Raw genomic sequence first — 22154 nt, 5'->3', positions numbered from 1 at the left:
GGAACACATGTACTGCAACCAAGGAGCGGGTGAGCCACCACTAAGAAGCCTGCAAGCTGCAACTAAGGAGCCCGCCTGCTGCAACTAAGACCCAGAGCAACCAAATAAGTAAATTTTTTAAAAATCCTTTTTTTAACACATCTCTAAAAATGTGTCCTCTTTAATGTTAGTGAGGATGAAAACCAAAATAAAATCTATTAGATACCACTGAAGGTTGCTAGAGCATTGACCCATTACTCTGTAAATTGATGAAAAAATTAATTATGTATGCTGCCCTTCCAACATGAACTGTATTTCAGGGTTAACAAGCATATGGGGAATAGTTCTCCTATTCAGAAGAAATTCAGCTAATAAATGCAGAAGGAATAAAAGAATTAGAAAATCACCATTTAGCAACTCCTAATGAAATAATTTAAGCACTGGTCATCAACGGAGGATAAAACCTAAGGAGAAAGTTCATTGGGAACTTTTCAATGAAAGGATAACCACCTGAGCCCAGAGATAAATCTTAGCATCACTAAAAGTAAGAGATTCTAACATAACATCCCCATGATGAGGTTCAGCATAGAGTACACAGCACTATCCATGAAAAGTCCTTGGCAAAAATGAATATTGAATTTGAATCAAATTCACCTGTAGATATAACCACCAGTCTACAGGATGACAGAGGATAGAAGCTCCAGTAAAATTACACCACAGAAAGTAATCAGCGAAACCAGAATGGAATTTTTTTTTAAAACTGTTTTAGGTTAAAAGAGATACCACCTAGTCATATAATAAAGGAAATGCACCAAGAGGGGCTAATTAGTTGGATCCTAATTCAATCAAGCCAACTGTAGTAAGACACTATTAGACAATCAGGGATACTTGAATGTGGACTGGCTATTATATTATATTAAGGAATTATTTACTAAGAAATTTGTTGGATGTTATAATGGCATTATTATGAAGGTAATGTTATTTTCTCAGGTGTATTCTAAAATTTTAGTAGTGAAATCAAATAACATCTCAGATTTGCTTCAAAATACTGTACCAAAAAGGGAGGAATAAATGAAACAAGCATGACAAAAAAAATCAATGGTTAGTAAAGCTAGGTGATGGATGGGGGTTCATTGTTCTCTTTACTTTTATTTAGACATCTTCATTTAAATATTTTAATAATGTTTAAGTGTGCTTCCCCTTAACTGGCTTGATTTACATAAAGGTTTTAACACATTGTACTCATTTTCTTTAATCCTTTATCTTATATCTCTTTTAGACAAATGTGTGTGAGAGCCAAGTAAACATTCTGTCCACTTCCACATCCTCATCCCTACCCTTCCACAACCACACTAGTCGCAGAAAAGAGTCCCTCTATCTACCCATGAGAAGCCACATGTACAACCGTCCTCCTTTCAGACACCCGCCAGTGAGAAGCTCTGGACACCGCCTTCATCCTTCACCACCCTGCTCCCAGTTCCCTAAGGGGCCCCCAAGCTCCCAACCTGATTGGAAGGTGATCTCACTGAACATCATCCAGGTGTCAGCAAAATGGTATTGGCACTTGATGGCACTGGCCATGCGGTGGTGGAGGGGTACCGTGACGAACCGAGCACTGGGGTTGACGTCATCCAGGACAAGGGGGAAGGAGACAGCGTTAGGTTCCCATTCATTGGCTTCAGAGCGAAAGTAGCACTGTACCTCCTTAAAAATCTTCACACCTTTAGCAAACATGTTGTTGCAGTGGACCTGGCAGAGAAAGAGGCATGTGAGTGACAGGGTGACCCTGTTGGGTGGCACTAGGGACACAGTGCAACCTAACCCAGTAAGATCTTAGACCTGACAAATTTCTCTGAGCACCACCCTTGGTGAATAATTGGTGCTCTGCAGTCTTGCGTTTTTCCCTTCTAGGAATCTCACAATGGCAGTGATACCTTATAAAACCTGGGCTGCTACCCCAGTCACCTCTTTGCAGTTGTGCTCCCCTGGCTACCTCACTGCATGCTGCTGGGAGTAGTGTCCTTATCTGTTAACTGAGGGCTGGACCAGCATCCTCTCAGTTCCTTCCTTGCCCTGAACTCTCTCTGCTCTATAACCCAACCATTCCAGTCCTCTCAACCACAGTTGCTATCTGCCCAGAATGGAGCAATTCTGAACTACTTTCACCTATGTACATTCCAAAGCCAGTCTACTTCTTTCAACAGGTTTAGATGAGAAACCTGAAATAATACACAATGCAATATAATTTCATCTTTTTCTTTAGAAATCTCATTTCGACTGCCGGGTATTAGCATTTGTCAGCCAGAGACACAAAACTTAATTATCTCTCTTAATGAAATTCAGCTTAGGTAAAGCCATTCTGATGAGAGCCTCAAATCTTCCTCATAGATATTTTCTGAGATGAGAAAAGAAGGCCTTTAGGAAGGTAGCTTTTTTGTTGTACCTTCCTTGGGATGAATTAACAGTTTAGTTTATTGAACACAAGTAAATGGAACAAGGCTAAGAACAAAATCAAAGAAATACCAGCTACAGCTTCAATACATTTTTCAGATGTTTTGAAATCTGCAAAGTGTTGGATAAGTAGCCTGTGGGGAAGGTAATAATTTTTCCTACAGATGTTTTGGGAATCCTTCTAGAATGCAAGTAAATAGCATAGGATTTCATTCTCCTGTGGACTTAACATATTTATGTAATAAATAGAATATATTTTAAAATGCATTTATATATATGTTTCAGAATCTCTTTCAATTTATTTTTTCTTGATTTGTATAATAAAATTTTTTCTATTTTATATTTTTCCAAAAATAAGCTCTTGGATTTATGATCATTTCTATAGTTTTCTAACTTTAATTAATTGGTTTATTCATTTATCTTTGATGTTAGACTGATGGACCTAGTGGCAGGGCAGGAATTAAGACATAGACATAGAGAATGGACTTGAGGACATGGGGTAGGGGGGAAGGGGGAAGCTGGGGCAAAGTGAGAGTAGCATCGACATATATACACTACCGAACGTAAAATAGATAGCTAGTGGGAAGCAGCAGCATAGCACAGGGAGATCAGCTCAGTGCTTTGCAGTGACCTAGAGAGGTGGGATAGGGAGGGTGGGAGCGAGGCTAAAGAGGGAGGGGATATGGGGATATATGTATGCATATGGCTGATTCACTTTGTTGTACAACAGAAATTAACACAGTAGTGTGAAGCAATTACACTCCAAGATTAAAAAAAAATAATGAAGAATGTATTCAGTACCATGAATTTTATTCAGTGTGGTTTTATATGTATCCCATTGGTTTTGATATATGTAATTTTTCATTTTCTAAATGCTCTATGGATTTGATTTTCTTTTAAATGCTGTATTTTAACTATAATCAGGGCAGGGAGGGAAATATGCAGTACTTTGCCTAAGAAGCAAAAAACTACTCTCTAGAAGACTTCAGTGACCTGAAAGTCATCTTTTACTTTTCATTTGTCTCAGAAAAATTAAAATATGGTAGACACCTGCTTGGCCTGCTAGTCCTGAGAAGACTAGCTCTGAGTCAGCTCCTGAGATGTTTCTGGTACCTTCTAAATGCAGACATATGCATTTGAATAATTTTGATCTGTGATAAACTAGTTAAACAGGAGCTGCTGGGGACTCAGGAAGGTCAAAGTCAATTCAGCAAATATTATAACTTTATGGGGACTTTAAAATACATTTTATTATTTGTGTGACTAGAAATTCTCCCAATGATATATAATGAATTGATACACATGTTCATAGGTACATATTGGGTATACACATTATTCAGCAATACAAATAAATTTTTCCTTGAAGCATACATAGTTTTGTTACTGTGCATATTTCCCTCCACCGCCCCATAAACCTGTAAAGAATAATGTGTTAACACATGATTGCACACACATTTTACAACTTCCCAAGAGCCATTTATGAGCAACACACTGGCAGATTGGGTATGTGTTGATACTTCTGTTCTCATCATTTAACTAGTAGCTATTAATCCAACTAGGAGATATTATCATCTTAACATGTGAAAGTGATACAGTAGACATGCGTTTTCTTTTTGACTCCAGCTTTGTGCCAAGAATAACAAATTTTTATTTACTGGGAATGGTACAGTTTCCCTTCTTCAGGGTCCCCATGTCATTCTACATACATTCTTTTGCAAATAAATAGTGTCTTCCCCCACTGAACTGCAAATTGCCCCAAGGTAGGGACCATTTCTTATTCATCTGTTTACCCCCAGAACCTAGAATTCAGGTTTAACATCCAATCTGGTCACTCTTTGCATGGACTTTTCTTCCATTCCTTTCTCTCTGAAACGTACTTGGGATTGAGTAAGAGAAAAGGAAAAATGATCATTTGAGCTAAGTATCAGGAAACTCACCATACCAACGGAGAGGTCCTCAACCCTTACATCCAGGGTAGGCTCTCCTGAAAGGCCCTACCCCAGAGAAAATGGAAATCAGGCCTTAAGTCCCCTCCTCCAGTTCTTCTCATGGTCTGCACTTAACTCTCCCCAGAGCACACCCAGTCTGGGCTTTTCCCAGGTCTTTCAGCTTCCATCCAAGTACTCAATGAAATTTACCTACTCACTCTTAACTACTCTGTAATAATTAACTGATAAAATAACTTCTGCTATTGCATTTAAGACATTAATTTTTTTTATTGTTTTACTCTCCCTGAGGTAAAATACTTGCATTTTAATACAGACTTCTGGGTGATGGTGTTTCAGAAAAAAACAAACAAAAAAACCTAATAATTTACATTTGAGGCCTTAGAAAAACCACCTCATCTCACCCTTGAATCTCACTCATTGGATAACCAACTCCTCTGACTGGCCAAAGAGTCACGGAGGTCCCACAGAGAAGACAAACTGAAACCCTGGGCCTGAGGTCTAGAATCCGGATGGTGGCCCAGCCAGGAGTCACAGCGATTCCTCCTGCCTGGCCCCAGTCCTTCTTCAAGTTTCTGCTTATAGTTAGGAAAATACTATTATATTCTCAGTGTCTTATTGATGTTCATCATATCTCCTCCTCCTTCTACCCCAGGTGGCAGAGGTATTTATAACCATAAATGGCTAGAGTAGGCAATAAAGGATATCATTTGTTCACTTGCAAACATTTATTGAGCCTGTATATATTAAGTGCCAGGCGCTTGGGTACAAAGATCAGAAAGCAGAGTCTAAGAAGGAGCTTGAGGTCTAGTAAGAGAGCCAGACACATAGACAGATAAATGATAATAGATAGGAAACAAAGAACTCTGGGAACAGAACAGTATGGGATCTTCTGTCATGATTTCTTAGTGCTGTGGGCATGGAGGAAACACTCAGGGGTGAGAAGTGGTTCAAAATACAAAGTTCCTTCTTCTTCCATTGAGAATCAGAGCTGCAATGAGACACCCTTACTGATAAGAGTGTGTCCCCTCCCTACAGAGTGCTGGGCAGGGCCATGGAATGACTTCCAAGGGGCCTCGTCACTACTGCCTTTGTGGGCCACTCCCTCCACAAAAAATATGTTAAAATTATATTTTGCAACTGTTTTGTTAAAAAGGTAATAACTTTCGATGTTAAAGTTCATTTCTTTTATTCTGTCAGTAAAAGAAGTTAAACCATTTCCATGGGCCTTACAAGTAGCGTGGGTCCCAGACACTGTGCCCACTTTGCATAATAGATATGTCCACTCTGGTGTTGAGACAACAACAGCCAAATACATTGTGAAACAGTAACCTATCTAACATCCTTATTTACAAATGAAGAAACAAGCCCAGAGAGATGAAGTGACTCAAGAAATGCATGCAGCTAGTTAGCAGCAGGATATGTACTTGAATGCCATTCTGCTGGCACCACCCTAGGGTTCTTTCCAGCATGCTTTTTCCCTACACCATGATTTTGGCTTCTACGCCTAACTCCACTGACCTTCATAGTAGTAAAATTCCTGATGCGGTCAAACTCAAACATGATCTCGATGTAACCATTGGTGGCACTCTCATTTCTCCAGCCCACGTAGTCATAGCCTGGCCACACATGGTACTCATGGGTCTGGGTGAAATCATCCAGGCCAGACACGCCATCGGTCAATTGGCCCAGCCCTTCAGTCATGCTGCTCAAGCCAAAAGAGGAGAAGGAAAAGGAAGAGAGGAACCTGGAGTTAATTACATATTCATGGAAGAGATTTTACCCAGTTTCTTCACCCCAGGTTTTGTAAGAGCTGATTATCTTGGAGGTTGAAGAATTATGAAAAATCCAATACATTTTGTAGTACTGACTCATTTATCCTGCATCAGTGGAGAACTAAGAATTTCATATAAATGAATTTTACAAAATATTTGATGCTTAACTCTATAATAGCAAAACTTTTAAACACCTTTTTAAAATCATTTTATATGAAAAGCTTTCTATGATCTATTGTATCCTTACCTGTTCTTATATACTTAACATAACAAGTCTTTATATAATGATTCAATATTATCAAATGCATTTGGCTAATTCATCCATTAATGAGTAAATATATGAATGCATAGAACAAATAATACAGCAGATGGTGGCACTTGCTCATCACTAAATAAATGGTCCCAGAGCTGGTTGGAAACTTTCTGACTCTCCTTTGACTGCATTTTGTCATTGTTCAGTGAATCAAATCCAGGGAAGCCAGTCATGCCTTCTTCTACCCCACATCTCCAACAACTTGATTCGATATCGAACAAAAGGGGGAAAAAGTAACTTCTAACAAATTTAAATACTGATTTATATTTAACTTTAATTACATTTGCAGAATACTAGACTCATGGAGTAAAATGCATGGACCACATGAGAGTCTCAGGCGCTGGATTTCGTTTTATTTTCTAGCCTGGCAGCCTTTTCACTTCCGAGTGTAAGGCTCCGTTTGAATGGCTGAGTTTGCCAGAAACCTGACTGCTGGGTGGGATGGATGTGTATTGATGTTAATTTGACTATGTGAAGAACGTAAAGAGACCTCCTTCCTTCTGTTTATGGAGGGACAGAACAAGAACCCATAGTGTGGAACTTCTCTCTCCTCAAGCTCTGGAAGATATGTCAAGAGTCTCCCAAATGAAGAGATTGGGATATTCACACTCAAGCAATAATCCATGTGACCCATGAGGTTATAGGCAAACCAATGTTATGTAAAATTTGTGAATTACCAAAAAAAAAAAAAAAAGGATTAAGAGTGATTATGCCAGCCTTACAGGTACATTTTTAAATATATTTGTTCATTGAAAAATGTTTGGCAAATTATAAAATTTGACTGGCCTTATCCACAGTGACCAGAGCCTGGATCTCCCTTCCAAGGTTTTGCCATCTTTTTCTTCTCTCTACAGATCAGAAGGCTAGGAGAACATAAGTTTACTTGCAATGAATATATTTCCCATTATCCCCAGAAAAATAAATCCCCATGAAAGTCTTCAGAAAAGCAGTACAAATTAAAAGGAATGCTTATTCAATTTCTCTTTCATCAAAATTTAATAAATAAGGAAAGAAACTTTCCCTCTTTACTTCATATACTTTAGAATTGTTAGAATTTCTACAACAGTATATATTACTTTTAGAATTTTTTTTAATTTAAATAAGTAATTTTTGCTACTATGACTGTTTATTTCCTGAGAGTTTGAATTAGGTAACTCTGTATCTCATCACTTAGCCACCCCCCAGCTAGATAGCTCATGACCTCAATTATTAGGTAGAAGCTAACTGTGTCTAAATCTCTGTGATTATTTTGTTATCTTCCCTCTGGGGTTCATCCAGAGCCATATTTCCAGTTACCTGCCTTATTTCTCTATTTGAATGTCCTGTCAGTCCCTTGAACTTATATTCCAAACTGAATCCATCATCATCCCTTTCTAAACTAAGTCTTTCACCTAGGTTTCCCACTTCTGTCAATTATACTTCTCTTCCATATCCACTAAGAGTCCCTGGCACATGATAAGCATTCAAAATATGTTTGTTGAATGAATAAGTGTCATCTCCATTGTTTTAGACTATTGTTTCATCTAACTCTTTTTCTCACATTACTGTCTTGCCCCCTGTATCCAATCAGACTACAAATGTTCCCTAAATGAGTATCTTTCTCATTCCCATTCCCACAGTCAGCATTATGGCCTGGGTCACTAATTCTTTTCATCTGACAGAATTTGGAATTAGAAAATGTCCCCCTCATCTCCTCCCTTCCTATTCAAATCTAATCTTTGAATGCAGCTTGATTAATCTGTCTGAAGCACAACTCCCATCATGCTCTTCCCCAGCTTTAAAAACCTTCAGTGACACATTGTGTTGATGATGTTGGTAAAGAAGAACAACTCCTGCTCCTCCCCTCTTCTTCCTGGCCCTGACATTCAAGTTCCTCCAAAATATGACAAAATTTGCTTTGCTATGCTTCTAACCTACTGGCTTGCTACATAAATATGGCACATGGTTAACTAAACTGCTGATCTTTCCCAGACATTCCCCTAAACTTTACAACCATGATCCTTTTGTAATCATGGTATTCCCTCTGCCTAAAGTGCCATTTCAAGATTCTCTGCCTGTGAAAGTTCTACCCATCCTTTGGGGTCATTTCAGATTTCATCTATTCTATTATGTTTTAACTGGTCCTCCAATCAGATAATAACTTACATGTATATAGCACATTATCTCTACAAAATGCTTTCCTTATATACCTTTTTTTTTATCACTTCAGCCTCATAGCAAACAGAAATAATTTTATGACATGAATCCAGGTGTTTTCACTCCCAATGCTCTGTTTTCCTTCTATAGCTTCCTGGTTTCTTTGAATCCCAAAGCACTCATCGTGTATCTCTTATTCTTATACTTGTATCATAGTAATTTATATCCTTGTTTAGTCCCCATTCCTAACTGTGAGCTTCTTAAAGGTAGGACCAATGACTTTATTATATTTGAATCCCTACCAAATTCCTTGCACATAGTAACAGTTGATTAGCAAAGACTTACTAAACTAAACTGAATTCACTTGATCTCTGATTTCCTCTGTGCCTTGAGTTGATGGCAGTTGGGTGTGGCTAAGTGAAATGATGCCAAGACAGATTATGTAAAAGGGGAAGAACAGTGACTAAGTAGATGGAAAGGAAGTGATTAGTAATAGAAGACTGGATGAGTCGGGCATGGAAGCTTCACACAAGGCATGGAAACTGGAGGGCAGTAGTTTATTCTTCACACCCAAGACAATGGAAGTGCTGTAATTCCACACTCCTCTTCCTGAGACTCACTAATCTCTCTCTCAACCACCAGCAACCTCCATCATCTGGTGTGGACTTCACTATGATCTAACCTCTCTGCCAGGCTCAATCTTTGCCGACAAAGATTAACCTAAGAGAGAAAAGTGTTGAAGTGGGGTAGAAGAAGAACGGCAAGACTTGGAGTGAATTGGGATAGGTGGGAACATCTCTTATCCAACCCTAAATTCATTCTGTATCTGAACATACTTCACCATGGTCCTCCCTTGGTTCATTTCATGTATCCATTGGTCCTTCTGCTGTTCCCAGTTCTAGCTATTGCTATAGTCAGGCCATTCTGGTCCTCATCCCTGATTCCCTTCCTCTGCTCCCCTCTACCTACCTCCTCTGCTCCAATTATCATCTCATCCTAGAATCTTTCCTTGTCTATTGTAAGCCTTAATAGTCTCCTTCTTTTCACAATTTCTAAAGCATTTTCATTTTGGGGGTTCGTTCTTTCTGAACTTCTTTATCTGTCCAGTTTATTATACTTGTAACTTCAAATCTTCTGTCCCTTTGTCTCCATAAGTAGGCTATTATTTGTGTCAGACCACACATCTTGTTTTGAGGGTCAAAAATTATGGCTACCGTACTCAGAGCCGTACCACAAAGTTTAGCCCTTACTTTGTATAATTTGTTGTTTTCCTTCTGATTACTTTGTCTTCCCAAACTAGGCTCTTAGTTCCTTCCAAATAAAGACTACATATTTTACTTCATCTAAATTTATCTCAAAATGCCTAGTATAAGGGCTAAATAAACATTAGCTAGTTGACTGATTGAGTCATTGATTATTGTTCCCAGGCCATAATGAAATATTATTCTCTTATGGTGGCCATTCCCCCACTCTGATGATTAAAGTTTCCCAGAATTTACCTGTACCCAACGGCCCCATCATAGACAGAATCGTTCAGATAAATGATGGAGCCTCCTGGTAGTACAAACTGCTGTCCAGCTGGAGCATTATAAGACACCAAGCCATCTGCCAAAGGAAACACAGATGTGTCAGTGCCTTTGGGAAGGAGGTGCACCTGCTGCTCAGAACAACTATCCTAGGGAACTACCTGAGGCTTCAAGACTGCAATCTTGAGCAATGTGTCCACCTAGGACTCAATCTGGGCACACAGGGAGTACTCCTCAGCAACAGTCAGCAAAGTGACTTGGAATACAGTATGCCAGGTGTGGGGCACCAAGCCCTGGGTGGATGAGTAATATTCCTTTCTTTACTCTAACCAAGAGGGGATCACTTCTTGGTGATTAGTAATTCCAGTGAAATTCTTGGTGAAAGTAATTTCTCTTTCTGATTTGATTGCCTTTATTTCCCAGGGGATGGGGTTTTTAATAAGGTCTGCATGCTCTCTCTAGAGACCTACCTAGCCAGACACAGCCATAAAGCTCCACCCTCATGCACACATTCATGGAGTGATCAGTGACTGGGATAAAGCGGACAAATCTGGCCACAATGGGTGGCTCCAAGTCCTTTAGGAAAATGTCATAGGGGTTACTATTTCCATCCAGCACCTGAGGAGAGATAAAAGAAAGAGTGAGAAGATGCTATGAAGTTATGCTGACTCTTCTTCATTCCCCAAGTCATTATCTCTCTGATGGAACCTCTCCTTTTAATTCAAGGAGCAGAATGTATCCACTCAGCAGCCTTGATATTCCTATGTGTGCCCCCCACCCCACCCTCCTTCATCTTGGGTCACACATTTACAAGGGCATCCCAGGTCTGCAGACACACACACTTACATAGACAAACTGTGTACTTCCTCTTCTAGCCCAAGTCAAAATATGGTCCCAGACATCCCAGGGTCTGGATGTGTCTTCTTCTCACCTGTTTCCCATGCCGGTTCCGCCAAGAGATCCAGCGAGTGCCATCCCGACTGTAATTGATCTTGTACATGGGGGCAAACTCAATGCCATGGCCCCCTGCATGGCGCCCCTGGGTCCCCACCAGAGTGATAAAGTGCAGGGTGTGCAAGTCAATCTGCAGAAACTCCTTCAGGTCATCAGGTTCCACTGGAATCTCAGGACACCAGGCTCCGTCCCCTTCTTCTGAGTCCAGCCTTGATTGATGAAGGTTGGGGGTAGAGGAAGGAACCACGAAACCACAGAGTTATTTACCAGTCCCCAGCAAGCAGCTGCCAAGTGCTGAAGAGAGACAGCAGGCTGGGAGTCCCGTCCAGATGGACGTTTTGGGCTCTCCCTACCAGTCTGACTGTCACCACAGTACCCACTTGTGGTCAGTTCCCTCTTCCTGGGGCACCATGAAACCCAGAAAGACAGTCACCACCAGGAAGCTAGAGGCCTTCAGATGACATGGAGCCTTTATTTCCCATCCTGATTTAGAGATCTCAAGGGAGGTCCCATGCAGTGAAACCCTTCCTACCCTCTATTCCCCACTGAGTTATTTTACCACCTTCACCCCCACCCCCCATTTTCAGTCTCAGCATAACAAGGCTAACCACTCCTTGCCTGGATATCAAGTTATAAGAGTGGGGAGGGAGGAATCATAAGACCTGCAGTGTGGGTTGTGTAATGTAGTGGAATTTTAACCAGCAGGGTGAGCATGGCAGCTCAGCAAAAAGCCATGGAAACCTATGGTGAAAGTGAGGGGTAAGAATATGTCAGGGAATAGTAAATAATCTGGTTTCATTTTACTACCTCCAGGCTGAGCTACCCACAAACAAAACTGTGAAATCATTATAAGGCTTATTTTGGGACCCTCTTACCCCTTTTCCTCTTCCCTGGAATGTGCCTTCTCTCACAGACGGCACCTACTCATTGTTGCTCCCTTCCAACCCCACCAAACATCACTCTAATCTTTCATACACTAAGACAGAAATCATGGAGAAGGTTTATAGGGTTGCCTTTCCTATGGATGATTCCATTTTAACAGAAAGCAGTGCTTTACACCAAAAGAACTAGATTCCAGGAAGAAGGTTACGTCTTAACAAGCTGAATAGTTTTTGACAATAATTTTTGACAAGCAATAGTTTATTGCTTTAAATGACCCCTGATAGTAGACCACAAGAAACCCAACACACTTTGTTTATGGATGGGGGTGGCCCTTCTATGTTAGGTGTCCTTGAGAGGAGGGAAGAATTTGTTGGATGCCTCAATGTCTATTTAAGGCCTTGATGCCTTGCACTGTGACTGATGTTTCACAAACACCCACTGAGAAGAGGGCCGTGTCTCCTAACTCTCAGTGACCTACATAATCTGCACTTTTCCATATGTACCACTGTAGTCCACTTCCTGCAACAGCTCATGGTGAGAACGTGAGATAAAGCAAGTGCACTGCATATCAATAAGCTGATCTGCTGTGGGTGGTGTGGCTCTAGGGCCCCTGTGGTTAGGGTGAGGTTGCTAGACCAGCACATGCTGCCGGGCCCCAAATTCTTTACCTGAAAACATGCAGAGCAGGTCCACTTTGATGTCCTTCCCCCATTCCCACCAGCTCCCACCAAGTACCACACTTCTTCCTTAGACCCTTGAGTCAGTAATCTGTCCAACCTAGAACTCAGGTTTTCTTGAGACATCCATTCTCACCTTCCATATTTGGCAGCTGTGGACTCTGACCATTGACTGGAAGCTGTGATGTCCTCATCTGGAATGTGGCCTCCTGACATGCCCAGAGGATAGCGGCATATGGCTGAAGCAAGAGAAACCAAAGAGAAATGAGAGGAAATCCTTTTATTTTATTTTCAGAGACCCCCAGCTAGAATGCAATTGATTATTAGACAGGAAAGAGGGACTAGGCCCCTCTATGACCCCAGTTTGACCACTATGACTCTCTCAGCCTTTTCTTCCTGGCCCTGCTTCCAAACTTATTAGTGTTCAATCTTCCAAGCATTGAACCTCAGCCAACTTTATCTTTTGGTCCAAACTCTAACAATACTGTTATGTGCTGATTTATTCTTTTATTTGGTAATAACACTATGGCCCATCCCTATTTCCTTATTAGCAGACTTGCATTTCTTTTCTTTTCTTTTTTTTTTTTGCGGTACGCAGGGCTCTCACTGTTGTGGCCTCTCCCGTTGCGGAGCACAGGCTCCGGACACGCAGACTCAGCGACCATGGCTCACAGGCCCAGCCGCTCCGCGGCATGTGGGATCTTCCCAGACCGGGTCACGAACCCGTGTCCCCTGCATCGGCAGGCAGACTCTTAACCACTGCGCCACCAGGGAAGCCCAAATTGTGCATTTTTAATGTGTGTAGTTTATTGTATGTCAATTATATGTCAATGAAGCTGTTTTTCAAAAAGTAACCTCTGGGGTGGGATAATATATTGAGATTTTTATTTGTATATCTTCACGGCCCTTTCCAAAGCAGATAGCCAAGGCCTTCCTGTTCCTTCGCCCCATGGGAGATTTATGTTTACTGGGCAGAAATAAGAAACTGCTTGAAGACTAATGGCTTTCTGGAAAGCCTGCCCTCATTAAGCAACCGTAGGATGAAGTAGAGGTGGCAGGAAGGTGGGTGAGGTTTCCCTAGGCTAGACGGAGACAAAGGTAGGCAACTTACAGGGCTAACAGGAACCAAGCTCCTTTCCTAGAAGTTCCCTGGAGAGGTAGCAAAACATCAAAGGGAAAATGGTTTCATGTGAGCATTGTGTCCAAGCTTAGCACAGAAACAGCCAAACTGCTGTCCCTGAAGAACATGGAGGGCTTGGAGAATAAGGATATCCACTATAATCATGACAAGCTGAAGGCAAGAAGCCCTTCTGTCCGTATCACACCCAGAAAAGTTCCCGGATTCTTGTCCAACCCTAGGAAAGGGAAGGATGACTCTGAGTCAAGGGCCAGCTGACACTTTAAGAAACAGTATGATTAAGCAAAACCATATACAGGCAGCTTTGACAAGAAACATGGCCATATACCCAGCTGAAACTCTTCTATGTTACTGTCCACTGCATTTTCCAAGTCAGATTTGAAAGTATCATTTTGCCTATGCTTGTCAAATGTATAATTTCTCCATCAGAGGTGATTGGCTCTGCAGATAATCATTATGCTTGAATCTGGGAGGTTTAGGAATGAAGCATCAGATTCTCAAAATCTGAAGACTCTGGAACATGAAATTGAAGGGAGGAGTAAGGATGAGGAAATACTAATACAGGATCCCAATGAGGCCAAAATTACCAATGAGTGAGGTCAATGTACGTTTCAAAGTCACACACAGGGCACTGTCCTCTCTTCTGCTTCATCCTATCAGGCAGCAAAGGCCATGCCCTGACTAAAGGTCTGCTCTGGCCTCCTCCTCAAAGTTTTTTGTACATGTTGTTGCATGTGCTAAGTGTTTTAGTCCTGAGCATCAGTGACTGAATGGGCAAGGAGAGGCTTCTGGAGGCCTTTAAGCCACATGCTACATGTCCCAGTCCAGTTTACCAGAGCACCTGCATTGGCATTTAGGACACAAGCCCAGCTACTAATAAAGTAGAACTTTGCTTTCCCTTTGCCACTGTCCCCTGTGTGTATATTTCCCTCAGGGACATCCTGGGGAGGGGGCCTGGCTCGCCACGGCAGACATTCCTGGCTCTTTTGGCTATCAGCCATGTCATAGTGCCCCCAATTGCCATCTTGAACCCTAAAATACAATTCTTCACAATTTGAAAAGGGCTGTCCAACTGCCTACCTCTTTTTCTAAATTTTACAGCACAGGGAATATAGCCAATATTTATAATGACTTTTTAAAAATAAACTTATTTATTTATTTATTTTTGGCTGTGTTGGGTCTCTGTTGCTATGTGCGAGCTTTCTCTAGTTGCAGTGAGCAGGGGCTACTCTGCATTGCGGTGTGAGGGCTTCTTGTTGTGGTGGCTTCTCTTGCAGAGCATGGGCTCTAGGCGCTCGGGCTGCAGTAGTTGTGGCATGAGGGCTTAGCTGCTCCGCGACATGTGGGATCTTCCCGGACCAGGGCTCGCACACGTGTCCGCTGCATTGCAGGCGGATTCCTAACCACTGCTCCACCAGGGAAGCCCGCCTACCTGTTTCTTACCCTCCCAGTAACCCGATGTGGTAGGGAGGGCATGTACTATTATTTTCAAATTGTATATGAGGAAACCAGCTGAAGTCCCATGGCTATTAAGCGATAGGGGTTTGACTTAGATCCCATCTCTGAGTCCTAACACAAAGTTTGTCCCCATGCACCAGACTGCCCCGCTCTGGTTTAGCCAAAAGAATGACCTGAGGAAAGCTGTCTCTCCCAAGATGACAGGATGTTGATGGCAGCTCAGCTGATCAGTAAGCGAGCTGCTCTCTGGCACCCTCCGTCCCTTCCGAAACCAAAGGTCGTTCCCAAATCCAGTCCAACCTCAACATCACCCACAGCATGGTAATCTACTTGTTTGCTTGTTGCTTACTAAATCCATGGTTTTTAAAATATCCTATTGTTATTAATTCATTCACCCAGTGATTGGGGGGGATTTTTATGGGGTTACAACAGCAAACAAAGCAAAGTGCCTTTCATCACAGAGTTTACATTCTAGGGTGGGAGAGAAGACAATAAGCAAATAAAAATTTAGTAGGGGAGGAGATGGTAAATGCTGTGAAGAAAATAAAGTATAGAAAGGGAATAGGTTCTCTTTTAACTAAAGAGATCACGAAGACCTCTGAGATAAGCTGACTGAGCAGAGAGCTCAGTGAAGGAAGACAGCAAGCCAGGTGACTCCAGAGGGGAACCTGCTTTGTGTAAAGGGCACAGGAAATGCAAGGAAAGAGCGTTCTTGGCTGCTGGAGGTACAGCAAGGTCAGTGTACCTGCAGTGGAAAGACTAGCCTAAGTTACTATCTAGCACCCTCCTTTTGCAGGCTAATGAACTCATACTCAACTAAAGCAAGCATTTCTGAGGGAGGATAGTACCACTTCCAATAAATTTCTCCTTCCTCTGATTTCTGACATTTTCAACATCTCTGTTATAGCAGTAGGTACAGACTGCCATGTAATATAATTATTTCTGTGAGTCCTATCTCCCCTACAGATGCCAAACTTTTGGAGGGAAAAATAATAGGACTGTATCTTGTTTGTTTTTATTCCTTTTATTTCTCATTGCACATCAGGGGAGAGAATAGCTGCTTAAAAAACATTTATCAAGGGCTTCCCTGGTGGCACAGTGGTTGAAAGTCCACCTGCCACTGCAGGGGACGCGGGTTCGTGCCCCGGTCTGGGAAGATCCCACATGCCACGGAGCGGCTGGGCCCGTGAGCCATGGCCGCTGAGCCTGTGTGTCTGGAGCCTGTGCTCCACAACGGGAGAGGCCACAATAGTGAGAGGCCCGCGTACCGCAAAAAAAAAATTTATCGAAAACAGAAGGTAAACCTTTGAGATTGATATAGATGAGGAATAAGAAGAAAGTTGAGTGAAATATAGTCTCCCTACAAAACTCATTCCCTAGCTTTTTCCATTTCAGCCAACTCCATTCCTCCAATGACTTGAGCCAAAAATCTTGAGGCCCATCCTTGACTCCTTTCATACTTCATATCCAGTCCATCAGGTAATAGTAAATCATATTAGCTACTCTAAAAATATTCCTGTATCCCACCTACCTTTTACAAATATTGTGCTACCAATCTAGGCCAATTCACTGTCCCCTATCACCAAGAAGAGAACAAGAACCTCCTACTGGCCTGCTTTTGTCCCATGTATCTACTAAAATGTAAATCAGATCATGTAACTCTTCTGCTCAAAGCACTCCATTAACTTCCCATCTCACTCATAATAAAATTCAAAATCCTTACACATCATCTGTGCCCTGAGTGTCCTAGACCTCGTTTCCACCCTACCCTTCCCGTCAGCCATGCTGGCCTCTTTGCTGTTCTTCTAGCACACTGTGTGCTTCTTCTTCAGAAATCTGCATTTATTGTTGAAGTATTTAATTTAATAACATAATAACCTTCGTAGGGTGGAGGAAAGAGAATTGGAATACCACATTTCCCTTTTCTTTTCACATGTTAGCATCTCTACAAATCTGAGTGCATCTTGCAAGCAAATAGTGAGTCATAGATAATTTTGTTTTGTTTTGTTTTTTTCCTTAGAGGCACAGAAAGTAATGATACATCTTAGAGTCAGAAGTTTCTTAAATTCAATGAAATATGGTAAGAATAGCATCCATTTAGAAGCATTTATCAAGTGCAGGCAACGAGATAAGCATTTTGTCACTCATTATTTCAAGTTTCCCACTTATTACCCATTTTACTGGTAAGAGTTTAAATAACTGCCCAAGACCTTTCACTGAGTAAATACTAACTCAGATTAGAATCTGACTCTAGAGGCTGTGACCTCACTAAACTATACAACCTCTGAAAATCAAGTGATTTCAAATTCATTCCTGGCTCTACCACTTAAACCAGCGGTCCCCAAAATTTTTGGCACCAGGGACCGGTTTGATGGAAGACAATTTTTCCATGGATGAGGGCCAGGGAGTGGGTGGGGCGTGGGGGGTAGGGGTAATGGTTCAGGCAGTAATGCGACCAATGGTTCGGGCAGTAATGCGAGCAATGGGGAGCGATGGAGAGCGAGCAGCAGATGAAGCTTTGCTCACCCACTGCTCACCTCCTGCTGTGCGGCCCGGTTCCTAACAGGCCACGGACCGGTGCCAGTTCGAGGCCTGGGGGTTGAGCACCCCTGATTTAAACCATGTGGGATCTGAGCAAACTCCACACACCCTCTTTAGATCTCAGTTTCTTCCTGTGGAGAACAAGGGAGTCAGAGTAGACGTTCTCTAAGGCAGTGGTTCTCAAAAGCCAGACCATGGGGCTTCCCTGGTGGTGCAGTGGTTGAGAGTCTGCCTGCCGATGCAGGGGACACGGGTTCGTGTCCCGGTCAGGGAAGATCCCACATGCCGCGGAGTGGCTGGGCCCGTGAGCCGTGGCTGCTGAGCCTGTGCGTCCGGAGCGTGTGCTCCGCGGCGGGAGGGGCCACAGCAGTGAGAGGCCCGCGTACCGCCAAAAAAAAAAAAAAAAGCCAGTCCATGGACCAACTACTTTAGAATCACTTGGGAAGGTTCTAGAATACATATGTATGAGCCTTCTCTTAGAGATTTGTTTTTGGCATATCTGAAGCTGAGCCCAGGAACCTTCATATTTCTAAAGTCTCCCGGGTGATTCTGCTGTGCAGCCACACTGCTCCCAGATCCCTCCCAGCCTGGACCCAGGATGATCCTCTGGGACTCTGCCAGACAGCCAGAGAAATCCTCATTCACAGTCCCTCTGGGCTTTCATTCCTGGCTATCATGTATTTCTAGTTACTGAACCATGAGTGTAATGAGAACTGCTTCCTGGAACATGTAAAGTAAACCAGAAATGGGGAAGGAGGGTCGCATGGGGTGAATCATGATATTGTTGCAAAGAACTTCCCCACCAAGGCACTGCTTATCCTGGGAACAGCAACCAAGAAGTTTCAACAGAGATGCTGCTGCTATAGCTGCCTTCATGGAACATTTCAGTTCCATTATATTTCCCGGGCTCAGGGATCCTTTCTATTTTGTGTTCTAACTAAAGTCTTACAAGAACTTACCCTATTTAACAGAGAAAGAGGGAGAGAGAGAGACCGAGATCCCACATAGGATACTCTCCTGGGTGTAAACGAGTATCAGCTCCCTCCCGAAGGCTCTGTTCTCCTTATCTATCGTTGAGTTAGAGCCGTGGTCCTCAAAGTATGCTCCCAGGACCAGCAGCGTCACCATCACCCAGGAACTTGGTAGAAATGCAAATTCTCAGTCCCCATCCCAGTCCTACTGGATCAGACACTCTGGGGATGGGGCCCAGCAAAGTATGGTGTCGCCAGCCCTCCAGGTGACTCTGATGCACAATCAAGTTTGATAATTAGAGGAACTGGGGGAGAAGATGAGGCTTCAGCTCTCCACATAAAAAAATGCAAATGTGTCAGAGCTCCCCTCATCCTCACCTCCCCCCCAGCCCTTCCATCACACCGAAGCATCACACAGAAGGGTTTAAGCCCATTCTGTGTAGACAGCACAGTGGCAACAACATTGACAAAAACTAGAAGGGCTCTCCCTGAGTCAAGAGCAGGGCCTCTGAACCTCTGCCTGGAGATGGATATAGAGTTATTGGAGAGGAGGAATTCAGGATGATAGGTGACATGTTACCTCTGCTCAGAGGCAATCAAGGGGTGAGGTGTAAACTTGGCCTCTGAGAATCACTGGGCCCATCAGTAAATCCCACAAATTTATCACCTGCAAATTTCTTAAGTCCAGCTATTTCTCTCCTTCCCCACACCTCCTATGCAGGGCCCAACTATAATGCCTTCTAGCTCTTCTTCCTGGTTCCCCTATTGTCCCTTCTCCATATAGTAGCACAGGTGAGCTTCCTAAAGTCTTATCCTAACATAAACCTTCTAACAGCTTCTCATTCTTCTCAGGATAATGTGGCCTCATCTTGGGACATCCCAGATCTTTGCTCTCTATATCCCAGCACATTGGTCTTATTTCAACTTCACAACGATACAAAGTACCTTCCAGCCTCGAGGTCTCTCTAAACATGATGTACCCTTTGCCTGAAATGTTCTTCCTTTCCCCTCCTTTACCTACTAACTCCTGCTCATCCTCTAGCTCTCAGAACACACCTCCCTTAGGGAATTCCTCTGAGCCCCCAGCTAAATTAGAAATCTCTGTTAAATGCTTATAACACACTTCTTTTCCTTTATAGCACCTTTCACACTTGTAGAACAAATAATTGTTTAATTTCAGTCTCTCCACTAAACAGTACATGTTTTGAGGGCAGGATCCTGTCTATCTTTCTCTCTGTTGTCTCTCTAGTTTCTAGTAGGGTGTCTGGCATTAACTGAGTCCTCAATAAATATCTGTTGAAAAAGTGGTAAAAGAAGAGTTTTATGTTGTTTATTATTACAGAACTTAAAAACAAAGGCCCGGGAAGTTACAGAAGGATAGCCCCTACTAATGACATTTAACCAGGCAGCGGACATCTGAGACTTCCTTGTAAGCCTGGGCCATTACATATTTTATTGCAACCTATCATGGATTTATTAATGGATTTATTCATGGATTTGTTCATGGATTTATTTAACAAGTATATTTATTTAATGACTATTTGTGTATTTATTTATTTATTTATTTATTTTTTGCAGTACGCGGGCCTCTCACCGCTGTGGCCTCTCCCCCTGCGGAGCACAGGCTCCGGACGCGCAGGCCCAGCGGCCATGGCTCACGGGCCCAGCCGCTCCACGGCATGTGGGATCTTCCCGGACTGGGGCACGAACCCGTGTCCCTTGTGTATTTATTTAATAAATAAGGTTCTGCTATGTGGCAGGTACTATTCTGAAGACACAGTAGTGAATAAGATAGAGAAAATGATTTATCTCATGGACCTTACTTTCTGGTAGGGGAGAGAGACAAAAGGCAATAGATTTACAACAATCAAATAGGCAATCAGGGCTTCCCTGGTGGCGCAGTGGTTAAGAATCTGCCTGCCAATGCAGGGGACACGGGTTCGAGCCCTGTTCAGGGAAGATCCCACATGCCACGGAGCACCTAAGCTTGTGTGCCACAACTACTGAGCCTGCGCTCTAGTGCCCGAGAGCCACAACTACTGAGCTCATGTGCCACAACTACCGAGCCTGAATTCCACAACTACTGAAGCCCACATGCCTAGAGCCCGTGCTCCACAACGAAAGAAGCCACGGCAATGAGAAGCCCGTGCACCGCAAGGAAGAGTAGCTCCCGCTCGCTGCAACTAGAGGAAGCCCGTGTGCAGCAATGGAGACCCAATATAGCCAAAAATAAATAAATTAAATAAATAATTTTTTAAAAAAATAGGCAATCAAATTGTCTATTTGACTATAGCTCTTATTAGCTATTACTATTTCAGGTAGTGTGACAAAACTATGGAAAACACTAAAACATGGTATGAGGATAAAAGTGATGGTGGGGAAAATGGGGGGTTCTTTTAGGTAACAACTTTCACCAGAGAGTTTCCATTTTACTTGTGCTTGTTTACCTGCTTATTGAAACTGTAAGCAATTTTGAGAATAGTAATCATATCAGATTCTTTCTTTTCCCCCTCACCATCTGCCAACACAGAGCACCATTAGATGCTCAACACACATTTGGCAAATAAATAAGTAGACAAAGAAACAGAGAGATGGGTAGATGGACAGAAGGATGAATGCAAGGATGGATGAATGGAGACTGTGAACTTAACCACAAGTTGAATTCTTCAGAGCAGGTGCTGCAACTAATTCATTTCTCTGCCCCAGAACCTCCCAAAGTGCCTGGCCACAAAAGATACTCAGCCCATGTTTCCTGAAAAAATACTCTGCTCAGTTGCATTTCCCCAACAAGGGTCAAGGCTTGTCAGAGTGAATGCCATCTTGTTCCCAGCTCACAACCATCTCCAGAGGACAGTGAGCGGCAGGGATGCTCTTTCAAGGGCTCTGTGGGCATTTGCATGAAAGGAAGAGAAATTCTGACATGAATATTAGTCAGTGGAGGATCCCCAGCTCAAGCTAGAATAAGGCTCTGGGCCACAAGTGTTATAAACCCTCTTCAGACAATGGAGTGAGGCTGGAGGTCTAGAAGTTGAGACCAAGGAATATAAGGATGAGGAAAGGGAATTCAGAGACAAGAGCCAGCGAAGCAGCCATTAGGCAAAGTGTCTTGATGAATCAGTATTGCCAGGGGCCTCAGAGAAAGGACACAGGAAAACAGACAAGATGATCTTGGATGGCCTTTCTCATCCTAGTGGGTCTTTGCAACCAGGATGAACCTTGGCCCAGGGCAACCAACGTGGCACTTCTTAGCAGTACCAATGTGGTTTTCCTATTGAATATGCCTATTTTTGGTAAACTCCTTCTGTGGAAGGCATCCCAGCCAATAGCAAAGACTCAGAATTTCCAAGTCCTAATTGTCAGGTCCCCTTACTTTCCCCCAAGCCTACCTCATCGTTTATCAGAGCCCA

The 22154-nt window shown here is 42.7% G+C and overlaps 1 protein-coding gene across 1 annotated transcript in view; it reads right to left on the bottom strand.

Annotated features, from left to right (window-relative positions):
• Nucleotides 1-22154, bottom strand: part of DDR2 (discoidin domain receptor tyrosine kinase 2) — a 53283-nt gene that overhangs the window by 19517 nt on the left and 11612 nt on the right. Inside the window, exons 2-7 of the mRNA XM_079696766.1 lie at nucleotides 12776-12878; nucleotides 11058-11289; nucleotides 10597-10744; nucleotides 10100-10205; nucleotides 5898-6081; nucleotides 1485-1728 (exon numbers count right to left, since the gene is read on the bottom strand). Of these exons, the coding sequence (XP_079552892.1) occupies nucleotides 1485-1728; nucleotides 5898-6081; nucleotides 10100-10205; nucleotides 10597-10744; nucleotides 11058-11289; nucleotides 12776-12878 (1017 nt within the window). The remainder of the gene's footprint in view (nucleotides 1-1484; nucleotides 1729-5897; nucleotides 6082-10099; nucleotides 10206-10596; nucleotides 10745-11057; nucleotides 11290-12775; nucleotides 12879-22154) is intronic.

The sequence above is a fragment of the Hyperoodon ampullatus genome (genome assembly GCF_949752795.1).
Source record: "Hyperoodon ampullatus genome assembly, chromosome: 2".
NCBI lineage: Eukaryota > Metazoa > Chordata > Mammalia > Artiodactyla > Ziphiidae > Hyperoodon > Hyperoodon ampullatus.
Note: the sequence above shows the minus strand (reverse complement) of the source record. Positions and strands in the feature narration are given on the sequence as shown.